The sequence below is a fragment of the Emiliania huxleyi genome (genome assembly GCF_000372725.1).
Source record: "Emiliania huxleyi CCMP1516 unplaced genomic scaffold EMIHUscaffold_733, whole genome shotgun sequence".
In the NCBI taxonomy this organism is placed as follows: Eukaryota; Haptophyta; order Isochrysidales; family Noelaerhabdaceae; genus Emiliania; species Emiliania huxleyi.
The window spans coordinates 399-17009 of record NW_005196503.1 but is presented as its reverse complement, the minus strand read 5'-3'; the positions used below and the strand labels follow the sequence as shown (position 1 = coordinate 17009).

Sequence of the window (16611 nt, the reverse complement as noted above, 5' to 3'; positions counted from 1 at the left end):
TAGCCCGTAGGTAGCGGAGTGGGCCCCGAGTTTGAAAAGGGCGACTGACGCTCTTGCGTCCTAGCCTCCAACAACGCCTCCCCGGCGCAGAGGGGCCCCCGGAGGGATGCTCAACCGCTCCACGCCACGCCGCTTGCGGCGGTCCTATTCCCAGCTCTCCTCACGCGCGTTATTTTGGGGAGTGGTGAGATAGACGGCTCGGTCGGGCAGAGCGCGCGCCACGCGCTTTGTTCGAGAGCGAGGAGACGCCGCGCGTCCTGCCGCGCCACTCTCCACATGCCTCGACAATGGCGCCTACTGCTGCTTCTGCTCGCCGTGCCGAGTCGGTGCGCGCTGCCGCCGCAGGACGACTCGCCCGATCAGACGCTCTGCAGAGCCGCGCCGGAGCCGGTGGCGGAGCCTCCCTCGCGTCCGCTCCCGCCCCTTGGCGTCGAGCTGCGGCGGCGGCTGCGCTGGTTCCTCACCCACTATCGCCTCACCGCCTTCACCTCTGAGCTGGGCGAGTCGCTGCGCCCGGTCGTGGCGTCGGCATGGGTGAGCGCCTCGTATCTCGTCTCGTGGCTCTACGTGACGCTGGACGTCGTCATCCACGGCTTCGAGGTGCACGATCTCACGCCGTCGGCCCGCGCCGTTCGGCGCGCCGTGCTGCACGCCTCCACCTTCCAGGCGGTGGCGACGATGCTGCTGCCTGCCGCGTTCATCCACTCGGTCGTGCACGCGGCGCAGCACGTGCTCCTCCACGCGAGGCTCGGCTACGCGTCCCCGCCCCACCTCCTCGGCTGGCGGCGCTGGGTGCCGACCGGCTGCGGCATCGCGTGCATACCTCTGGTGCCGGTCCTGTTCGATCACCCCGTTGAGGCGATCGTCGACCGCGCCTTCGGAGGGCCCAGAGGGGCGCCGGCGGCCGAGCCGGCGCCCGCAGGGGCGGCGGCGGGAGGGCCGGCGGCGGGAGGGGCGCCCGAGCAGAGCTCTCCAGCTCCCGGCTAGGCCTGGCTGTTGAACCTGCTGCGAGTCTCTCTGATTCCTTCGCGCCCTCGTATGCGCTGTGGGCGTGTGTGTGTGTGTGTGTGTGTTTAGGCCCCCTCTGCGGTGTGTGGCGCGGAAGGAGTCGGCTGGGAGCGTGTGCGCGGGGCGAGTGTGCGCTTGGGGCCTGGCGCCGGCGGGGCGCGGCAGCGCCTGCCGGGCAGGGCAGCCGGTGCGGTTGCAGCCCGGACTGACTGGCAGTCGGGAGGAGTCAACCGCTTGGCCTTGGGCCGGCGGCGCAACGGAAGTGGCCAGTGCACACCGCACCAGGGCGGCGCTATTGCGGTGGTACTGGTAGTGCCCGTTCTCCCAGCCCTTGTACGTGGTTAGATATGTATGTAGAGAAACGGGAGAGCCCTTGGGGGGGCAAAAAATCTCGTCACACATAGGAATTTAGGGACAGGGTGAAGACTGAAATGTACGGCCAATCACCATGCGACGACCGTATACGCATGTGACCGGCGGTGCGGCGCGTGTCGGGACACTGCACACGCCGACCGCTGCCAGTACGGGAACGGCTCTACACAGCGGTCAGCGCCAATCTCCTCGAAGCGGAGTCCGGAGAGGGAGCCGTGTCCGGCGTCTACTCCTCGCAACACGAGACCCGCCGGCGTGTTGACCGTACACACCGCAAGTTGCCGCAAAATCGCATGGGTCACAGCCCCACGTCGTCCCAGCACAGCGGCGCCGCCGTGCAAATACTGCACATGCGTGCATCACTCGACCGCCATTCCCTCACGCTCCTGCAAGCCGTTGTCTATGGACCCGCGGCCGGCACCAGCGTTCGCCTCGGCATGATCGTATATCTTCTCCGTTGTCAATGTTTTTGTTCGTCGCCTGAGAGCACGCCGGGAGATCAGCGAAGAAGGCGGTTGGGCCTGCGTCGAGACTCTGTGTTTCGGCGCGCCTGTGCTTCGGCGTCCTCTGGTGGTCTGCCAGCGCCTGGGCGGAGATGCAGTACTTGCTGCGGCGGCGGGGCGCGGAGCACGGGGTGAGCACCCTGCTGCCACCGCTGGCTCGCGGGAACGGGAAACGGCCAGGCGGCGGCCGCGCGTGGCGCGAGGGCGGGGCGGGTCCGGCGTGCCTGCAAGCTATGCAAAAGTACTGCCCCAGTCCTGGCAGGTCTGGGTCGGGCACGGTTTTTTCGGCGAGCACCTTCTCCGCCACACCGGGCGCCAGCTGTCGCGCGCAGATGTCGTCCCACCGCCCCTTGTTGACGGTGTGCTTGAGGCCGGACTGGCGGTGGTCCTTGTTTGCGTGGCGCCGGCCGCCGCCGCCAACCTTGCGGCCGCCCCTCCCGCCCTTCTTGCCCATCCGGGTGTGCGAGGCTGCGCGGCTGCCGGGGTGGAAGGCGACTCGAGCGTGCAGGCGAACAAGAGAGCGCGAAGAGGGCGCGTCGACGAGCGAGGAGAAGGCCACAAAAGAAAAAATCTCCGTCGCCAAGCGGTGGAGCCGGGAGAAGCTGGCGAAGACGAAGGGCGGCAGCGGAGAAAGCGACACCAACAACGAGGGAAACGACCATACCGGTCGTCGCATAACGCTCGGGAGACGAGCAAGAGAGCGAATCAAGGAAGGTCGGGACCCTGGGAAGACGAGGGGTGCTGAGCCCTCAGCGGGTCTACTCAAGTGTCTGCGCAAGTGAGTGTAGAGCGGTGGTGTGGGGCGTGCAGTGAGGTGTTCATTAGCTCCGAGTAGAGGGGGCGTCCTGCAGTTAAGGGGAAACCCGGTACGCGGGGCTAACCCTCGGAGACCCGTGTTTACTTTACGGCCCTTGCCCTGCGAACGCGCACCCCCAGGCCAGGGCTAGGGCTCTCTTGCTTGCCCGCAACCCGATGCCAATCATCCGGCCCGCTGGGTGCGCTTCTTAGCTCCCCGGCCCTGATGAGTGATGTGCGGTTAATGACTGCACTCCAAGTGCTCCAAGTGCGCAAAGCACTTCCGACAGCACCCCCACACGCACGGCGGAGCCCGAACCCAGGCCCGGAAGTATGGATTCGGTAGTTTTGACCGCGCAAGATAAAGGGTGGCTAAGCCTAAGGGCTCTGCCCGCAAGGCGCCCGCGTCTCAGACGCGCGGCGTCCGATCGGGGATCTAGTCGAGGCTGTTCGGACAAGGGGAGCACAGCGGAGGGGTGGCTTGCGGCTCCGGCTGCGCGCCGCCGGCAAAGTCAGTGCCGCGTTCGAGGCGCGGCTCTCCATCCCCTGTCAATCCCGCCGCCGCGCCGCCTCCCCTGTCAATCCCCCGCACCACCGCCGCCACCGCCTCGCGCGTTTAGCGGGGGGTCAAAACTTAAAAGGAGGACAGCCTATAAAGAAAAGAAACGCAAGGTCCAAGGTGCCACCTTATCAAGAGAGAGAGTTTTGTTGCCTTATCAACCACAAGCAAAAGGCCCGCGCGTGCTGGGTTCCGGCTCCTACCCAGATAGGGGGTCTGTCCACACTGGCTGGCCCCTATGCAATAGGTAGGTAGGTCCGCTTTTGACCGCCCCAGAGGGCCCCGCAATAGGTAGGTTGGTGGTGGTGGTGGGGTGGGGGTGGGGGTGTTGGGGGGGAGGGGTTTAAAAAACCGCTTCGCTCGCGCGGGAGACGGCTAGCCGCGAACGGGCCATGCCAGACGAGTCGCCTGCGGCTGGGACGCCAGCCGAGACGGGTGCGGCGGGCGCTGGGAGCCTATTCACAGAGGGCTCAACGGGTATTTTTCGCTTCGTTCGCAGCGCGGCCTGGGAAGAGGTAGGTAGGTGGGGCACGGAGCCTGGCGGTTGGCGCCCGCAATAGGTAGGTGGTAGGTAGGTAGGGCGTTTTGGCGCGACTCAGTCAGACCCCCTATCTGGGTAGGAGCCGGAACCCTGCGCGGGCACCTCGTCTCGGTAGTACAGCTGTCGCCGACTGCTCCCACTCCGCTGCTGCCTCATCGCGCCGTCGAGCTCTTCTACCTGCAGCACGGCCACCGCGCCAACGCCTTCTCGGTCGCCTTCGATCCAGACCTCGAGCGCTTCGTCTCCGGCCGAGGCGTCGTCGCCCACGCGACTTGCAGGTTCCTCAGGACAGAATAGTTTTCTACGACCCTCTCTGCGCGCCGGCTGGCCTGGGCGTGCAACTTCAGTCGGCCTCAGTGGCGCGTGTTCTCACCAGAACAGTGCCTCCGCGGCGCTGCGGCGGCGCCCGAAAGGCCGATCCGACCCGGCAGCCCCCCGGAGCGTGCATCCAAGCGTCCGCCACCGCCGGCTCAGCCCCGGCTCGACATGACTCTGGCCCGCGCGGGGTCGCCGACGGCGCCGAGTCGGCGCCAGAGGCACGCCCGGCGGCCGGATGGTCGCCTCGAGCGCTGAGCGGCTGCCGCCACGGTCACTTACGCTCGAGTTGCGCCAGGTGCGCCTCTCGGTGGCCCGGCGCGGCCGCACGTGCTCTCTGTAGATGTCTGCTCTCACTCGACGGCAGGCGTGCTCCGTGCTCTCGCCCGATTCTCTCCCTGCCGCCGGCCTCCGCCCCCGAGCGACCGCCGCCGCACACCGACTATTGCCGGTATGACTGCCGTCCCTCACTCAGCCGTCCGTTTGTCCTCAGCGCTCGCACGACCGACGTTCTTCCTCCTCTGCGGCCTCGCTCGGGCCCGCTCGTCGACACGCGCAACCAGCAGACGCCCGTGTCGGAGCTTCTGTGCCGGCTTGGAGCTTCCATCGCTGATGGGGGCACGCCCGGCCCGGCACTCTCGCACACCGTGGAGCGCGGCACCGCGCGCGCTCACGCCGCCCACCTTTGCTGCCTGCGCAGGTGCGGCTCTGTCCCGGCGGCTCACTCATCGAGCACCACGGCTGCGCGGCGGCTCACTCATCCGCACCACCGCGACCGGTGCGCCATCCCACATCACGCCTCTCGCCCACGTCCACCCGCACACACTCTGTCATGAGTAGTCTTCAATCGACACGGTCTCTTGGAGTAGTCACATCAGCACCGGCGCCGGCACAGCGCACCGCTACACTCGCCTCCGTTAGGTTGCAAACATCGCCCTCAACATCCGCTTGCGCCTCACACGTCCGGGGGCAGTGTCGCGTGAGCCACAGCTTAGCACCGACGCCAGGCTCTTAGCTGTTAGCTCTACGTGTACGTGTGTGTGTGGTGGGGGGGGGAGGGCGGCGTAGTCAAAAGAAAAGCCTCAGTCGAGAGAGGCTAGTAGCCCCTTCGAGTGCGGGCTCCGCGCCCGTCTTGTCCTGGCATATCAGAGAGGCGAATGGGACAGGGGTTAAAGGGGTACACGCTTGGTACCCGGCCGTTTTTCGCGTTTCTCTACAAAACTGTGTCCAAGCCGAAGGCCCGAAGCGCAGGTCCGAGCTCGACATGCGACCAACGTGGTCCCGCACACCAGTGCTCGTGCTCGCACGTGCGGCCGCCTCTCCTGCTCGACTACTCGTGCTCTGCCTCTGCGCGCTCGCTGCGTCCGTGCCACTTCTTCGCTGCCTCTCGCCGCTGCTCCTGTCCTTGACTGCGCCTCGGGTCGAGGCGCCAGCAGCAGCGTCAATGGAGTGGCTGGTCCACACTGCAGCAGCGCCGCGGGCGGACGCGAGAAGGAAAACGCGACCGTGCCGATGAGCGCGAGCAGAAGCAGCGGGAGCGCGGGGCAGCACGACGGGTCGGGCAAGACCTCGGCCCAGCGCCGCGCGTTGCCCGTGCCGCCGCCGCCGCCGCCATCGGCGTCGCCGACCACAGGCTCGTCGTCCGGCGCGGCATCGTCGTCGGCGGCAGGGGGTGGGGGGTCGGCGGGCACGTCCTCGTCGTAGCCGTCGTCATCGGGATCAGGAGTGACGTATCGCGCGGGCGACATGCCGGCGAGCTCGTCGACCGTCGAGTAGGTGCCTGCGACCGAGCACGGGGGTGCGTGATGCTCGGACCGACGCATGGGACCGGCTCTTCCGCGCGTCGAGAGCGGCGACGCTTTCGAGGCGCGCGGCAGAGGCCCGCGGTGTGCTTCCGAGCGCGTCCGCGGCCGCGACGCGGCAGCGGGAGGTGCCCCGCCCACCAAGGCAGCCGGCCCGGCCGCTGCGGGGCCGTCGCGGGGGCGCAGGCGGGCGGGGCGACCTCAGATTTCGCGGCTGGCAGCGGGCGCCGCCAGCCGGGGAGGACGTCGCAGCGCTGATCGACGAGTTCCTGACCTGTACAGCTGCGCGAGCACTAGCGAGCCAGCCTGCTATTACATGTATATGGGCCGTCGAGGTGGCGGCGCTGCTCGCCGGCGCGAGCCGTACGCGATTGGCGCCGCGGCGGAGCCGATCCCCGAGATTGAGGAGTATGTGCCGCTCACCGACCCAAAGCACTTCTCGCGCCTCCTCTACGCGAACCCCGTCTCGATCCTCACCACTGCCGACGACGGCCGGCGGCGGCACAACGCGATGGTCGTCTCTTGGCTCACGCCCATCAACAACCACGGCGTCTTCCTGATGTCAATCAACAAGCAGCGCTTCTCCGCGACGCTGCTCCTCCAGCGGCGGTCGTTTTGCCTCTCCGCGGCCATTCACGGCATGGAGTCGGTGCTGCTGGCCATCGGCCGCTGCCACGGCCACTCGATCGACAAGTTCGCCACCCTCGGTCTCGCAAAGGTGCCCTTCGCCGCGGGCATCGCCGACGAGAGCGCTGGAGCCGGCGCGGGCGCGGCGGCCAATGCGTTCTCCGCCCTCGGAAGCAGCAGCGGGAGCGGTGGCAGCGGCAGCGACGGCAACGGCGGTGAGGGCGCGGACGAGGGCGGAGAGGGTGCGCTGCCGCCGCTGCCCGACGTGGGCGTGGGCGGCGCGGCCGCCCTCATGCTGTGCGAGGTGCTCTCAGTCGCCGACTCGGTCGAGTGCGGACCCGGCGACGCGGAGGCTGCGGACTCGTGCCACCACATCGTCACCGCGCGCGTGACGAGCGCGCGCGTCAGCCGCGCGCACTGGAACGGCAGGCAGTTCTGCGCCGCGCGGGGAGGTGCCTCGTTCCTCGAAAGCCGGCCGGCGCTCTCGTTCCTCGGCTCGCAGACTTTTGCGTACGTGTGCGCCGGCCCCGGCGGCGGCGGAGAGGGCCCGGCCGCGGAGGAGGGGGCGGAGCAGATACGACTTGACTCTTGAGAGTAGTTGGGGTACGAACCACCGCTGCGCCGCAGGAAGACATTTATCGCATCAAAAAGAAAGTCAGAAAAGAAAACTTGGGCCTTCTCTTTGTCGAAAGACCCTCCCCCCTCCCTCCTCTTAGTCCTTTCTTTTCCTTTCCTCTGGGCCCCAGAGGAAAGGAAAAGACTGGGGGGAGGCGGGGGCCCCCGGAGGCACCGTGCGCCGCGCCGCAGTGTGCGGAAACGGGGCCCCGGCTCCGCTAGTCTCCGGTCTCACCAACTTCCCGATTAAATACAGTTAGTTAAATGGAGGGCAGATTTGGAGAGATCTCGAGGGGTACATACAGATAGACCCTCCAATCATCAGAAAACTCCGACCTGATTGGTCGTACTGACCGCCGACAGATCACTCCAGACAGCAGACAGGCCGACGTCTGCACACGGCCGGCCGGGCGAGAGGCTTGACACGATCCGACCCTGCGACCCTGACGCTGCTGCTCTAGCTATCAGACATGCGCTGCTGACTGCTGCCACAATGTGCGACCGGTGCTGACCCACTTGGCGGCCTTCCCGGTCAGTGGTGAGGCGCAGTTCAGAGCTGTCGATGGCGCGATGCCGCACTGGTCCCACATCGGTGACACGAGACCACCACGTTTTCCGGTCCAAGAGAGAGGCACCGGCGCTGTCCTGAGAAGGTGCGTGTTCCCTCTTGACTGCCCATGCGCGCGAGGCTGTGTAGGCATAGCCTCGAGAGTGCCAGCAGCCAATCCGAGGCAGTTTGTGACGCGCATTGCGTCAGAAGCGTGCACGCAGGACACCTTCCTACTGGCCGTACGATCAGGTCGTCACTGAATGCCGAAGACTAAGGCCGCGAGCTATGCAGGCGGTCAGTTGAGCAGCATGGCACGGTCAGCAGCGCCGAAAGGATGTCGCAAGGCGTGATAGCATGGCCGCAAGTACGCCGAATTCCCATGAAAACAAGTAATAACTCACGGGCCCTCAGCGGAGCTGGGAAGAGGACCGCCGCAAGCGGCGTGGCGTGGAGCGGTTGTGCATCCCTCCGGGGGCCCCTCTGCGCCGGGGAGGCGTTGTTGGAGGCTAGGACGCAAGCGTCCGTCGCCCTTTTCAAACTCGGGGCCCACTCCGCTACGCTCCGACCCGAATTTGGAAGGCCTAAAAGTTCAAGGTGTTGCTGCGCAAAAGGGGTCGGACACAGGGCGCAGCTCATGCTAAGAGCTAGAAGAGGAGATAGAGAGACAACCACACCAACACCACAAAGCTCTCTCTCCTGCTCCTCACTCACGAGGGGTCACAACTACCGAGTTCCTAGAGTCTAGCTGCCACGTTCAAAACCAGGACGGCGACAGTGATGGTGCTATCACGGGCATGATCAGGGGAAAGTGGAGCGGGGGGGGTGAGCGTCAGCCAGCCAGGTACGGGATAGTAGAGCAGGTGCTTTGTGGGTGGCGGTGGGCGGCGGCGCTGGGGGGCTGGCCGAAGCGTTAGCTGAGCTCCTCCCTCAAGCTCGAGCACGCATGACGCACGTTGAGTGACAACGTCGGCGAGCTTCTGGATCAGGTTAGGTTGCCGGAGCACCCATGGCTGCACCTCCAACTCCTCCTCTGAGTCAGACACGACAATGTCAACTGCGCCCTCCTCCTCCCATTCGTCGACTGCGCCCTCCTCCTCCTCCTCCAATTCGCCGACTGCGTCCTCCTCCTCCATGGGCTCGATCCGATTCCGCAGCGTGTCGTCCCCAGAGGCGCTGCTGCGCGGGAGGCGGCCGCGGGCACGCTGGGCTCGATCAGCGGCTTCCCCTCAAGTTGCGCCGAAAGAGCACGGATTTGGCGGACGTTCTTGGCTTCAATTTTACGGATGTGGCACCAGCTGAAGGCTTGCACGGCCGACATCGCCCAGTTCGTGCACGGTATTCGGATTTTGCTATTTGCTCGTGTGGGGGTATATTGCAGATTTGTCAATGGTACCGCGTCTGCGACGCGGGCGCCTTGCAAGCAGAGCCCTTAGCCACCCTTTTATCTTGCGCGGTCAAAAATCGCCCGAAAAAGAAAAATGCCAAAAAAATCGGCGCCTGCGGCGGGCTGGGGGACCCCATCTCCCCCCCGCATGGGTACCCCCTAGGGCCCTCGCCTCCCCCCAGAGTTCCTTTCTTTTTGAAACACCGCTCGTCTGAGACACAAATAAATAAATAAAAACGGACACCTCTCTACTGTGAGATGGGTAAAATGGAACAGGTCCCCGCCCTTGCGATCTTTGTGCAGGGTTCTTTGTGGGTGTGGTCGGCGACTTTCTAGCCGGGGTCGTCCTCCCGATGGGGGACTAGCACACTAGCACTATAGCCGTCTTCCACATGGTCCCTCGGGTCCCTGCGGCTCCTAATCTCTTCGTACATCCTCCTGCTGATCTCCGCAAAGTCCTGCTCCCTCCCTCGTCTCGCCCTGCGCGTCTGCTCCGCCTCCCCGTCGTCTGCCCTGCGTCGTCTGGTGACGGGTCCTCCATAGTCGGTCGAGGTGGGTGCCCTGCTCGCCGTCGGCCGCGCGGTCCATCGCCGCATCCCCATCCCCGTCTGTGGCAGTGCCGCCTGCGCCCGCGCCGGCCTGCTCTGGGACGGCGCGCCACCGCTCGTCGTCCAGCATGTGCCACCACCGCCGACCCGAGTAGCCGTCGTACTCGACCTCGTGTGCACGATCCGTCCGTCCCCGTCCTCCTCCCGCGCCATGACGGTCGCGGGGTACCACCGCTCGGTGTCACAGAAGATCTCGAGGCGCGATCCATTGGGCAGGACAGTGTGGCCGTGGAGCGCCGCCCTGGCATCCTAGGACTATGAGCGGCGGCGCTCACAATCGTACCCAAGATCCAAGGATTGCTGCACAGAGGGCGCTCCCAATCGCTCCAGCCGCGAGCGCTTGTGAGTGAGCGCGCCGGGATGGTCTCCTCACAATCCAAACAGTGATCGCACCGATTGCGAGGGCACCCGCTCGCAATCCTAGAAGTCATAGGACTGTGGGCGGTGTCGCTCGCAATCGGCGAAAGTTCTAGGATTGCGAGCGCTACTGCTCGCAACCGGAGGCATGTTGCTAGGATTGTGAGCCAAGTTGCTCGCAACCCTAGAGTTTGCTCGGATTGTGAGCGCGCTGGTAGTAGTCGTAGGCGTCACCAGTCACCTTGGGAGCGGAGCTGCTCTTAGTCCTAGAAGACGTAGGATTGCGAGCGTGGATGCTCACAGTCGCAATCCTTCGACTTCTAGGATTGAGAGCGAGGCTGCTCTCAATCCTAGCGGTCTACAAAAGAAGGTTCGCCGTAGGTTGGGCTCCTTCGGCTGGCGCCCCGACCCCTTCGGGTGACGCGAACCCAAAACGCTGGGCGGGCACCGCTGCTTGCCGGCTTCAGCGATCACATCTTGCCGTCCCCGTCGAGTGTCGCTCGTGATGGCATTTGCTGTCACTCTCCGGGCTGCGCTCGCGGCCCACGCCGCACCGCTCTCGCTTTCCCATGTGTCGCCGCCGTCGCTGCTTTGCCGTGTGGCGTCGCCACGACTCGAGCAGCCTCTGCCCCACGAGGCTGACGGAGAGGCGCGCCGCCGGCTTGACGTTGAGTTTGCGTCAATCGCTGTGCCGGCGCTGGCTCAGTTTGCTGCCGAGCCCTTGGCTGGCCTCGTGGACACCGCCTACCTCGGCCGTCTCGGTGCGACAGCGCTCGGTGGCGCCGGCATCGCCATCGGGGCGCACTTCGCGACTGCCAAACTCTTCAACGACCCTCTCCTTCGCACATCCATCTCGATTGTGGCGTCCGGCGACGGCGCGGCACGGCTCGGCGGCGAGGACTCACGAGACGCGGCGATCAGCGCGGCGCTCGTCCTCGCCCTCTGCGTCGGGCTGCTGCAGTTGGCCTTCTTTGCGCTCTTCGCGCCGCGGATGGTATCGGCGATGGGAGCCGGCGTCGGCTCTCCGATGCGCCCGACCGCGTTGTCTTACCTCCGTGTGCGCGCTCTCGGCATGCCTGCGGCAACGCTGTGGCTCTGCAGCAACGGCGTCTTCCGCGGATTGGGAGACACGCGCACGCCTCTCGTTTGGGCGCTGCTCTTCTCGCTGCTCAATGCGCTCCTCGACCCGCTCTTCATCTTCCCGCTCGGCTTGGGCGCGGCGGGAGCGGCTGCGGGGACGGGCCTCGCCCAGTCCATCGCCCTCGTCGGCCTGCTTCGAGCGCTCTCGCGGCGAACCGGCGTGTCGGTGTCGCCCCTCTCGCTGCTCTCCCTCGCCTCCCTCCGCCGGCTCGCCCCGTCCCTGAGGGCGTACGGCCGCGCCGGCGTGCTCGTCTTTGTTCGGACGGTCGGCAAGGTCTGGGCCTACACGTACTGCACTCGGCTGGCAGCCTCGCTCGGCGCGGTGTCGTCGGCGGCGCACCTGCTCTGCTTCAACCTCGGCGTCGTGCTATCTCAGCTCTGCGAGTCGGTTGCCGTCGCGACGCAGACTCTCCTCGCGCGGGCGCTGGGCAGCCTCGACGCGATGGCGAAGGATGGCGAGGGGGCGGAGGAGGCCAAGCGCGCGGCTCGGCGCGACGCGTGGCACGTGATTGGGCGTGGTGTGCTTGTCGGCGGGGGAGTGGCGGGCGTGCTCACTGCGGTGACGGCTTTCCGGCCTGCCGCCGTTGTGGCGAGCCTGACGACCGACGTGGTGGTACGAGAGACGTGCGCGTCGATCATGGCGCCCGTCCTGCTATGCCAGCTCTTCAAGGGCCTTGCTTTCCCCGCAAATGGCGTCGTGATGGGAGGCCTCGATTGGGGCTTTGCGACGGCGGGGATCTGGCTTGGCTCGGCTCTGTGCGTGGGTCTCGCGCACTTGCGTGCCCCGCCCACGCTGCACTCGATCTGGTGGGGGTTCGCTGCCTTTATGGCTTCGCAGACTGTCCTCAGCGTGGGGAGGGTGCTGAGCAGGACGGGGCCGTGGGGGCGGCTGTACGGCGGGGCGAGGGGCTGGCGAGGGACAGCGGCAGGCAGTGATTCGTAGGTGCGGTGGACACGTGATCTTCGAGAAAAAAGTATTATCCCAACGGTGGCGCGGAGGGCTTGTTGGCGAGCCAAAATGGTTATCTCCGATCGGGTGCACCCGAGCCCACCCGAGAGGTCTGTCCCGGAGGATTTGGCGCAATAAAACCCGCCTCAACCCGCTCAGGGACGCACACATTCCCCCCCTTTCAAAGGCGGTTTCGAAGTTGATGAGACCTCGTCCCCCCCAAAGCAATGAAAAGCATAAAAAGAGGCGCGGAACAGGCCGGAAGCGCCGCTAGGGTTGCCTAACGTTAATTTGGGGCCTAACAGTTGCGCTATTGTTGGCTGAAATCCTCAACGTTGTTCAAGTGTTCACCCCAGCCCATGCTGTTACTGTTTGTTACTGTTTGTTACTGTTGTTCAGCGGCCAGCAAGCAGAAAATGGCAAAAAACCCGGGTAAAACCCGAAAATACCTGGGATTTTCCGGGTATTTTCGGGTGTTGCACTGGACACTAGAGATCGTCGTGGGTCACTGCCAGGCCTTCCTTACTGAGTAATGGAGAAGTCTGTCCGCGCCTAAGGATTCTGCCCTTCCTATTCTCCGCGCGGTGCCTGCGCTGCGCGGCCGCCGCGCTGTGGCCGCCGCGTCCGGCTCCGACTGGGCGATGGCGCTGCTCGAGGACGGGAGCGTCTACTGCTGGGGCAAGGGCGTCCAGCCGCGAGGCGGCGGCGGCGGCAGGGCGAGGGGCGAGGCCGGGGGCGAGCCCCCCTCGCAGCGGAGGCGCGCTCTCTCCGCAGAAGCTCGGCCGCGGGCGCCGCTCCGTCTGGCACCGCCACGCCGCAGCTTCTCGAGCTGCCGGCGGGCTGCACCGCCGTGGCGGCCGGCCGCTCGCACGGCCTCGCGCTCTGCGGCGGAGGCGACGCCGCCGTCTACTCGGGGCCGGAGCCGCGCTGGAGCGGCCACACGCGGAGCGGCTGCCTCTGCCGCTCGGCGTCGCGCCTCGCTGCGTCGCTGCGGTCGGCTACGGTAGCGCTGTCCTCGTCGGGCGGGCGGCGGGCGAGCTTGGGCCGCCGCAGCCTCCCGCTCTCTCCGCCGGGTCTGCCCTCTCCCTCGCAGACGGCCGCCGGTGGGGCGAGCTCGCCGAGCGGGTGGGCGCTGTCTTCGCGTCGCCGGCGCTGCTGGCGCGTGCTTCGGCGCGGCGGACGGGTCGTACGACCCCGCGGCGCTCGAGGCGACGTACGTGACGCAGATGCGCACGTACGAGGCTGCGCCGCCCGCGGTTGCGGCCCTGCGCGCCTCCATTCCTCGCCTGCTCTCGCACCTCGGCGGCGAGATCGAGGCGGCGCAGGGCGCGCAGACGGTCGCGCTGCTGGCGGTCCTCCGGAACCGCGCTCCGGCCATGTCCAGGACACGCGCACGACATGTCCGAGACATGTTGCACAGGCGCTGCTCCAGAACCCGCTCCTCTCCCACTCGAGCGAGGAGGCGCACGCGCTCACTCTCGCTCCAGAACCCGCTCGCCTCCCTCTCGCCTCCCAGACACTTCCTGACACTTCCTAGACACCTCCTAGACACTCACTTCCTAGGCTCGCCTCCCTCTCGCCGCCGGCCTCGCGCCGGGCGGCGGAGCTCCTCTCGGCGGCGCCGAACGAGGTGCTCGGCGGGCGCCTCGTCCGCCCGCTCCGCGAGCTGCTCGAGCGGCTCTTCTGCCGCGGCGGCTCCCTCGCCGCCCTCACAGAGCGAGTGGCGCGTGTCGTCGGCACACAGAGAAGTCACAAAAAAACAGAGAAGTCACGCAACACGGGGTCCCAGGGAAGCGTCATCAACTGTTTAAGGCAAAATAAATAAATAAATGAAAGAAGAGCTAGAAGGACACAGGGTCCCCACCTGCGGAGCACTTGGAGCACTTGGCGCACTTGGAGCACTCCACATCCAGGGCCGGGGAGCTGAGAAGCGCACCCAGCGGGCCAGATGATCGGCATCGGGTTGCGGGCTAGAGAGCCCTAGCCCCCGAGCAGATCCCAGAGGGGAAAAACGGAAAGATTTCGACTTAGCTTCTTATTAGACAATAAACAAATACAAAAAACACCCTCTCCAGACCTAGACTCTACTGCTGGAAGACCTTCACAAAGTCCGGGTTGGGCTTGAGCGCCTTGTCCTTGGCGACGTCCGCCTTCGCGTGCTTGAGCGCGTTCTGGAGGCGCCCGCGCGCGAACATGTCCTTGAGGTAAAGGGAATGCATAATGTCCTCCACCTTAGGCGCGGTTACCTCGGTTACCGAGATGTTACGGTCATCGCCGGGGGCAGGCGAGCGCGGCAGCGCGCGCGGCAGCGCTGCCGGCAGGCACGTGCCTAGGAGTTACGGTGCACCGGCAGGCGCGGTTACCTCGGTTACCGAGATGTTACGGTCATCGCCGTGGGCGGCGCCGATGGCACGATTGTCGATGCCTGCGACGGCCGATGCGGCGTGCCCGACTCCGCCAGCACGCTGGCCGGCGATGCGGACGGCTGGGTCGCGTCCTCGTCCGCCTCCGCCTCCGCCTCCGCCCCCCCCGCCAGCCTCTCCACCCTCGTCGCCTCCTGCCTCGCCGCCGCCGCCTCCTGCTCCGGCGTGCGTCGCGCCGCCGTGAGCAGCCGCGGGTCCAAGTACTTGCCCCACGCCGGCCTGGTCGACACCATCAGGCGGATCGACTGCTTGATCTCCTCCTTGAGCGCCTCCTGCGTGAGCAGTCCCGACTCCCCATAGCCCTCGAAGGCTGGGATCGGTCCCTGCTGCGGGTGCGGCGCACACACCTGCAGATCCCCCACCTAGAGAAGGGACAGAGCGTCAAAGGCGTGTGGGTCGAGTACCCCGGGCTCACCGCGCTGCTCACCGCGTTGAAGTAGGCCATCTTCATGCGCAGCACGATCGTGACCGTCTTGCGCGCGCTGGTGATCACCGAGAAGGTTGCCGGCACCACGCCCGCCGCGACCATCGTCGAGGGCCGGTCCTTGTTCGGGACTAGCACCTTCACGTCGTACATCGCCTTGAAGGAGCCCCGCGCCGAGAGCAGGTCGAGGGTGGCACGCAACACCGACTGGGAGTTCGTCGACCACTGGCGCACCTTCGGCCGCGCCTGCGCCTCCAGCGTCCACGTGGGCGTTATGTACCGCCTGTGTTTGCACGCGAGGGAGGCATAAGTGTGTGACAGAGCGCGCGCAGAGAGAAAGGGCGAGGCTCAGCCCACCAGACAAAGAGGTCCATCGCACCCGACGTCGGGCTGCACTTGGCTACTGCCGACCACGGCTCGGCCGAGCGCTTTGGTGCGCGGAGGGCTACTGCCGCCGCCACACTCATGTTGACTCGCTCCGTACGCAGGTCCTCCTTTTGTGCAGCCGTCAGGCGAACGACGAGAGACGTTGGGGCTGGCTGCGAGGATGCTGAGTCCTCGGCGCGGGGAGCGGCTCGCGGCTCCCCATAGAAGCGGCGAGGCGGGATCTCCTCCCGGCCCTGAGCCGGCGGCGCCGGGTCGGGCGGCGCGCGCTGCCCCGCAGTTGCTCCTGCCGCCGCGAAGGGGGAAAATGGCGTCATTCTGAGAATGTGGGGCCACGCGATGACGAGCGGGGATGGAGTGATAGTTTTCTGGGAGCAGGTCGTGGGTTGGGGTGGGATCCCGTGTACCGCGCGCCAGGGTGCGCCTAGCGCGCGCAGCACATCATATCAGCAGAAGAGTGCTACGGCGTCGCACCGCTCTGCGAATTCAGGGCTCTGGGCGGCGCATAGGGGCGTTTCTGCGCCGCCGAACATGATGGCCTCGGAGCCTCCGACGCGGGCGACTTGCGCACCTGCTTGGTGGGCTGCGACGAGACCGCTCGGCCGAGCAGGGTGCGGGGGCGTTCTCGCTTCCGGGCAGCAACAAGGGCGCTCAAGTCCATCGACCGACTGTTGCTTTAGCGAAACCCGGCTGGGCGTTCCAAAGTGCCCGCCAAAACCTGTGGCGCATTTAATAAAATCGAACACACCCGGCGGCAGGCACGTGCCTAGGAGTTACGGTGCGCCGGCAGGCGCGGTTACCTCGGTTACCGAGATGTCACGGTCATCGCCGGGGGCAGGCGAGCGCGGCAGCGCGCGCGGCAGCGCTGCCGGCAGGCACGTGCCTAGGAGTTACGGTGCGCCGGCAGGCGCGGTTACCTCGGTTACCGAGATGTACGGTCATCGCCGGGGGCAGGCGAGCGCGGCAGCGCGCGCGGCAGCGCTGCCGGCAGGCATGTGCCTAGGAGTTAAGGTGCGCCGGCAGGCGCTGTCATGGGTTACCAAGATGTTACGGTCATCGCCGGGGGCAGGCGAGCGCGGCAGCGCGCGCGGCAGCGCTGCCGGCAGGCATGTGCCTAGGAGTTAAGGTGCGCCGGTAGGCGCTGTCTTCGGTTAAGGTGCGCCGGTAGGCGCTGTCTCAGTTAGGGTCAGGGTTAGGGTCAGGGTTAGGGTTAGGGGCAGGGTTAGGGTTAGGATTAGGGTTAGGGTTAGGGTTA

The 16611-nt window shown here is 66.4% G+C and overlaps 6 protein-coding genes across 6 annotated transcripts; 4 read left to right on the top strand and 2 right to left on the bottom strand.

The window, feature by feature from the left end:
• Window positions 1–207: 207 nt before the first annotated feature.
• Window positions 208–1382, top strand: EMIHUDRAFT_446338 (Hypothetical protein). Its single transcript, XM_005760864.1, has one exon. The coding sequence runs from the start codon at window positions 277–279 to the stop codon at window positions 985–987; it is 711 nt and encodes a 236-aa protein (XP_005760921.1). The 5' UTR covers window positions 208–276; the 3' UTR covers window positions 988–1382.
• Window positions 1383–1417: 35 nt separating this feature from the next.
• On the top strand, window positions 1418–2628 carry EMIHUDRAFT_79801 (hypothetical protein; the record flags this gene model as incomplete). Its single annotated transcript, XM_005760863.1, is given in 4 exon segments — window positions 1418–1541; window positions 1559–1860; window positions 1931–1987; window positions 2108–2628. The coding sequence occupies 3 exon segments, from the start codon at window positions 1674–1676 to the stop codon at window positions 2626–2628; spliced, it is 765 nt and encodes a 254-aa protein (XP_005760920.1). The 5' UTR covers window positions 1418–1541; window positions 1559–1673.
• A 2795-nt stretch (window positions 2629–5423) lies between these two features.
• On the bottom strand, window positions 5424–5841 carry EMIHUDRAFT_249060 (hypothetical protein; the record flags this gene model as incomplete). The annotated part of the gene is made up of 3 exons (XM_005760862.1): window positions 5424–5492; window positions 5599–5661; window positions 5785–5841. 3 exons carry the CDS (start codon window positions 5839–5841, stop codon window positions 5424–5426), a joined length of 189 nt encoding a protein of 62 aa, XP_005760919.1.
• Window positions 5842–6217: 376 nt separating this feature from the next.
• On the top strand, window positions 6218–7114 carry EMIHUDRAFT_120884 (hypothetical protein; the record flags this gene model as incomplete). Its single annotated transcript, XM_005760861.1, has 1 exon — window positions 6218–7114. One exon carries the CDS (start codon window positions 6218–6220, stop codon window positions 7112–7114), a length of 897 nt encoding a protein of 298 aa, XP_005760918.1.
• A 3427-nt stretch (window positions 7115–10541) lies between these two features.
• Window positions 10542–12119, top strand: EMIHUDRAFT_249058 (hypothetical protein; the record flags this gene model as incomplete). The annotated part of the gene is made up of 1 exon (XM_005760860.1): window positions 10542–12119. One exon carries the CDS (start codon window positions 10542–10544, stop codon window positions 12117–12119), a length of 1578 nt encoding a protein of 525 aa, XP_005760917.1.
• Window positions 12120–14209: 2090 nt separating this feature from the next.
• EMIHUDRAFT_120882 (hypothetical protein) lies at window positions 14210–16017 on the bottom strand (the record flags this gene model as incomplete). The annotated part of the gene is made up of 5 exons (XM_005760859.1): window positions 14210–14356; window positions 14509–14910; window positions 14964–15255; window positions 15330–15642; window positions 15831–16017. The coding sequence occupies 5 exons, from the start codon at window positions 16015–16017 to the stop codon at window positions 14210–14212; spliced, it is 1341 nt and encodes a 446-aa protein (XP_005760916.1).
• Window positions 16018–16611: the final 594 nt, after the last annotated feature.

Coding starts and splice junctions, on each gene's coding strand:
- EMIHUDRAFT_446338 (XM_005760864.1), top strand. CDS start 277: ATGCCTCGACAATGGCGCCTACTGCTGCTTCTGCTCGCCGTGCCGAGT.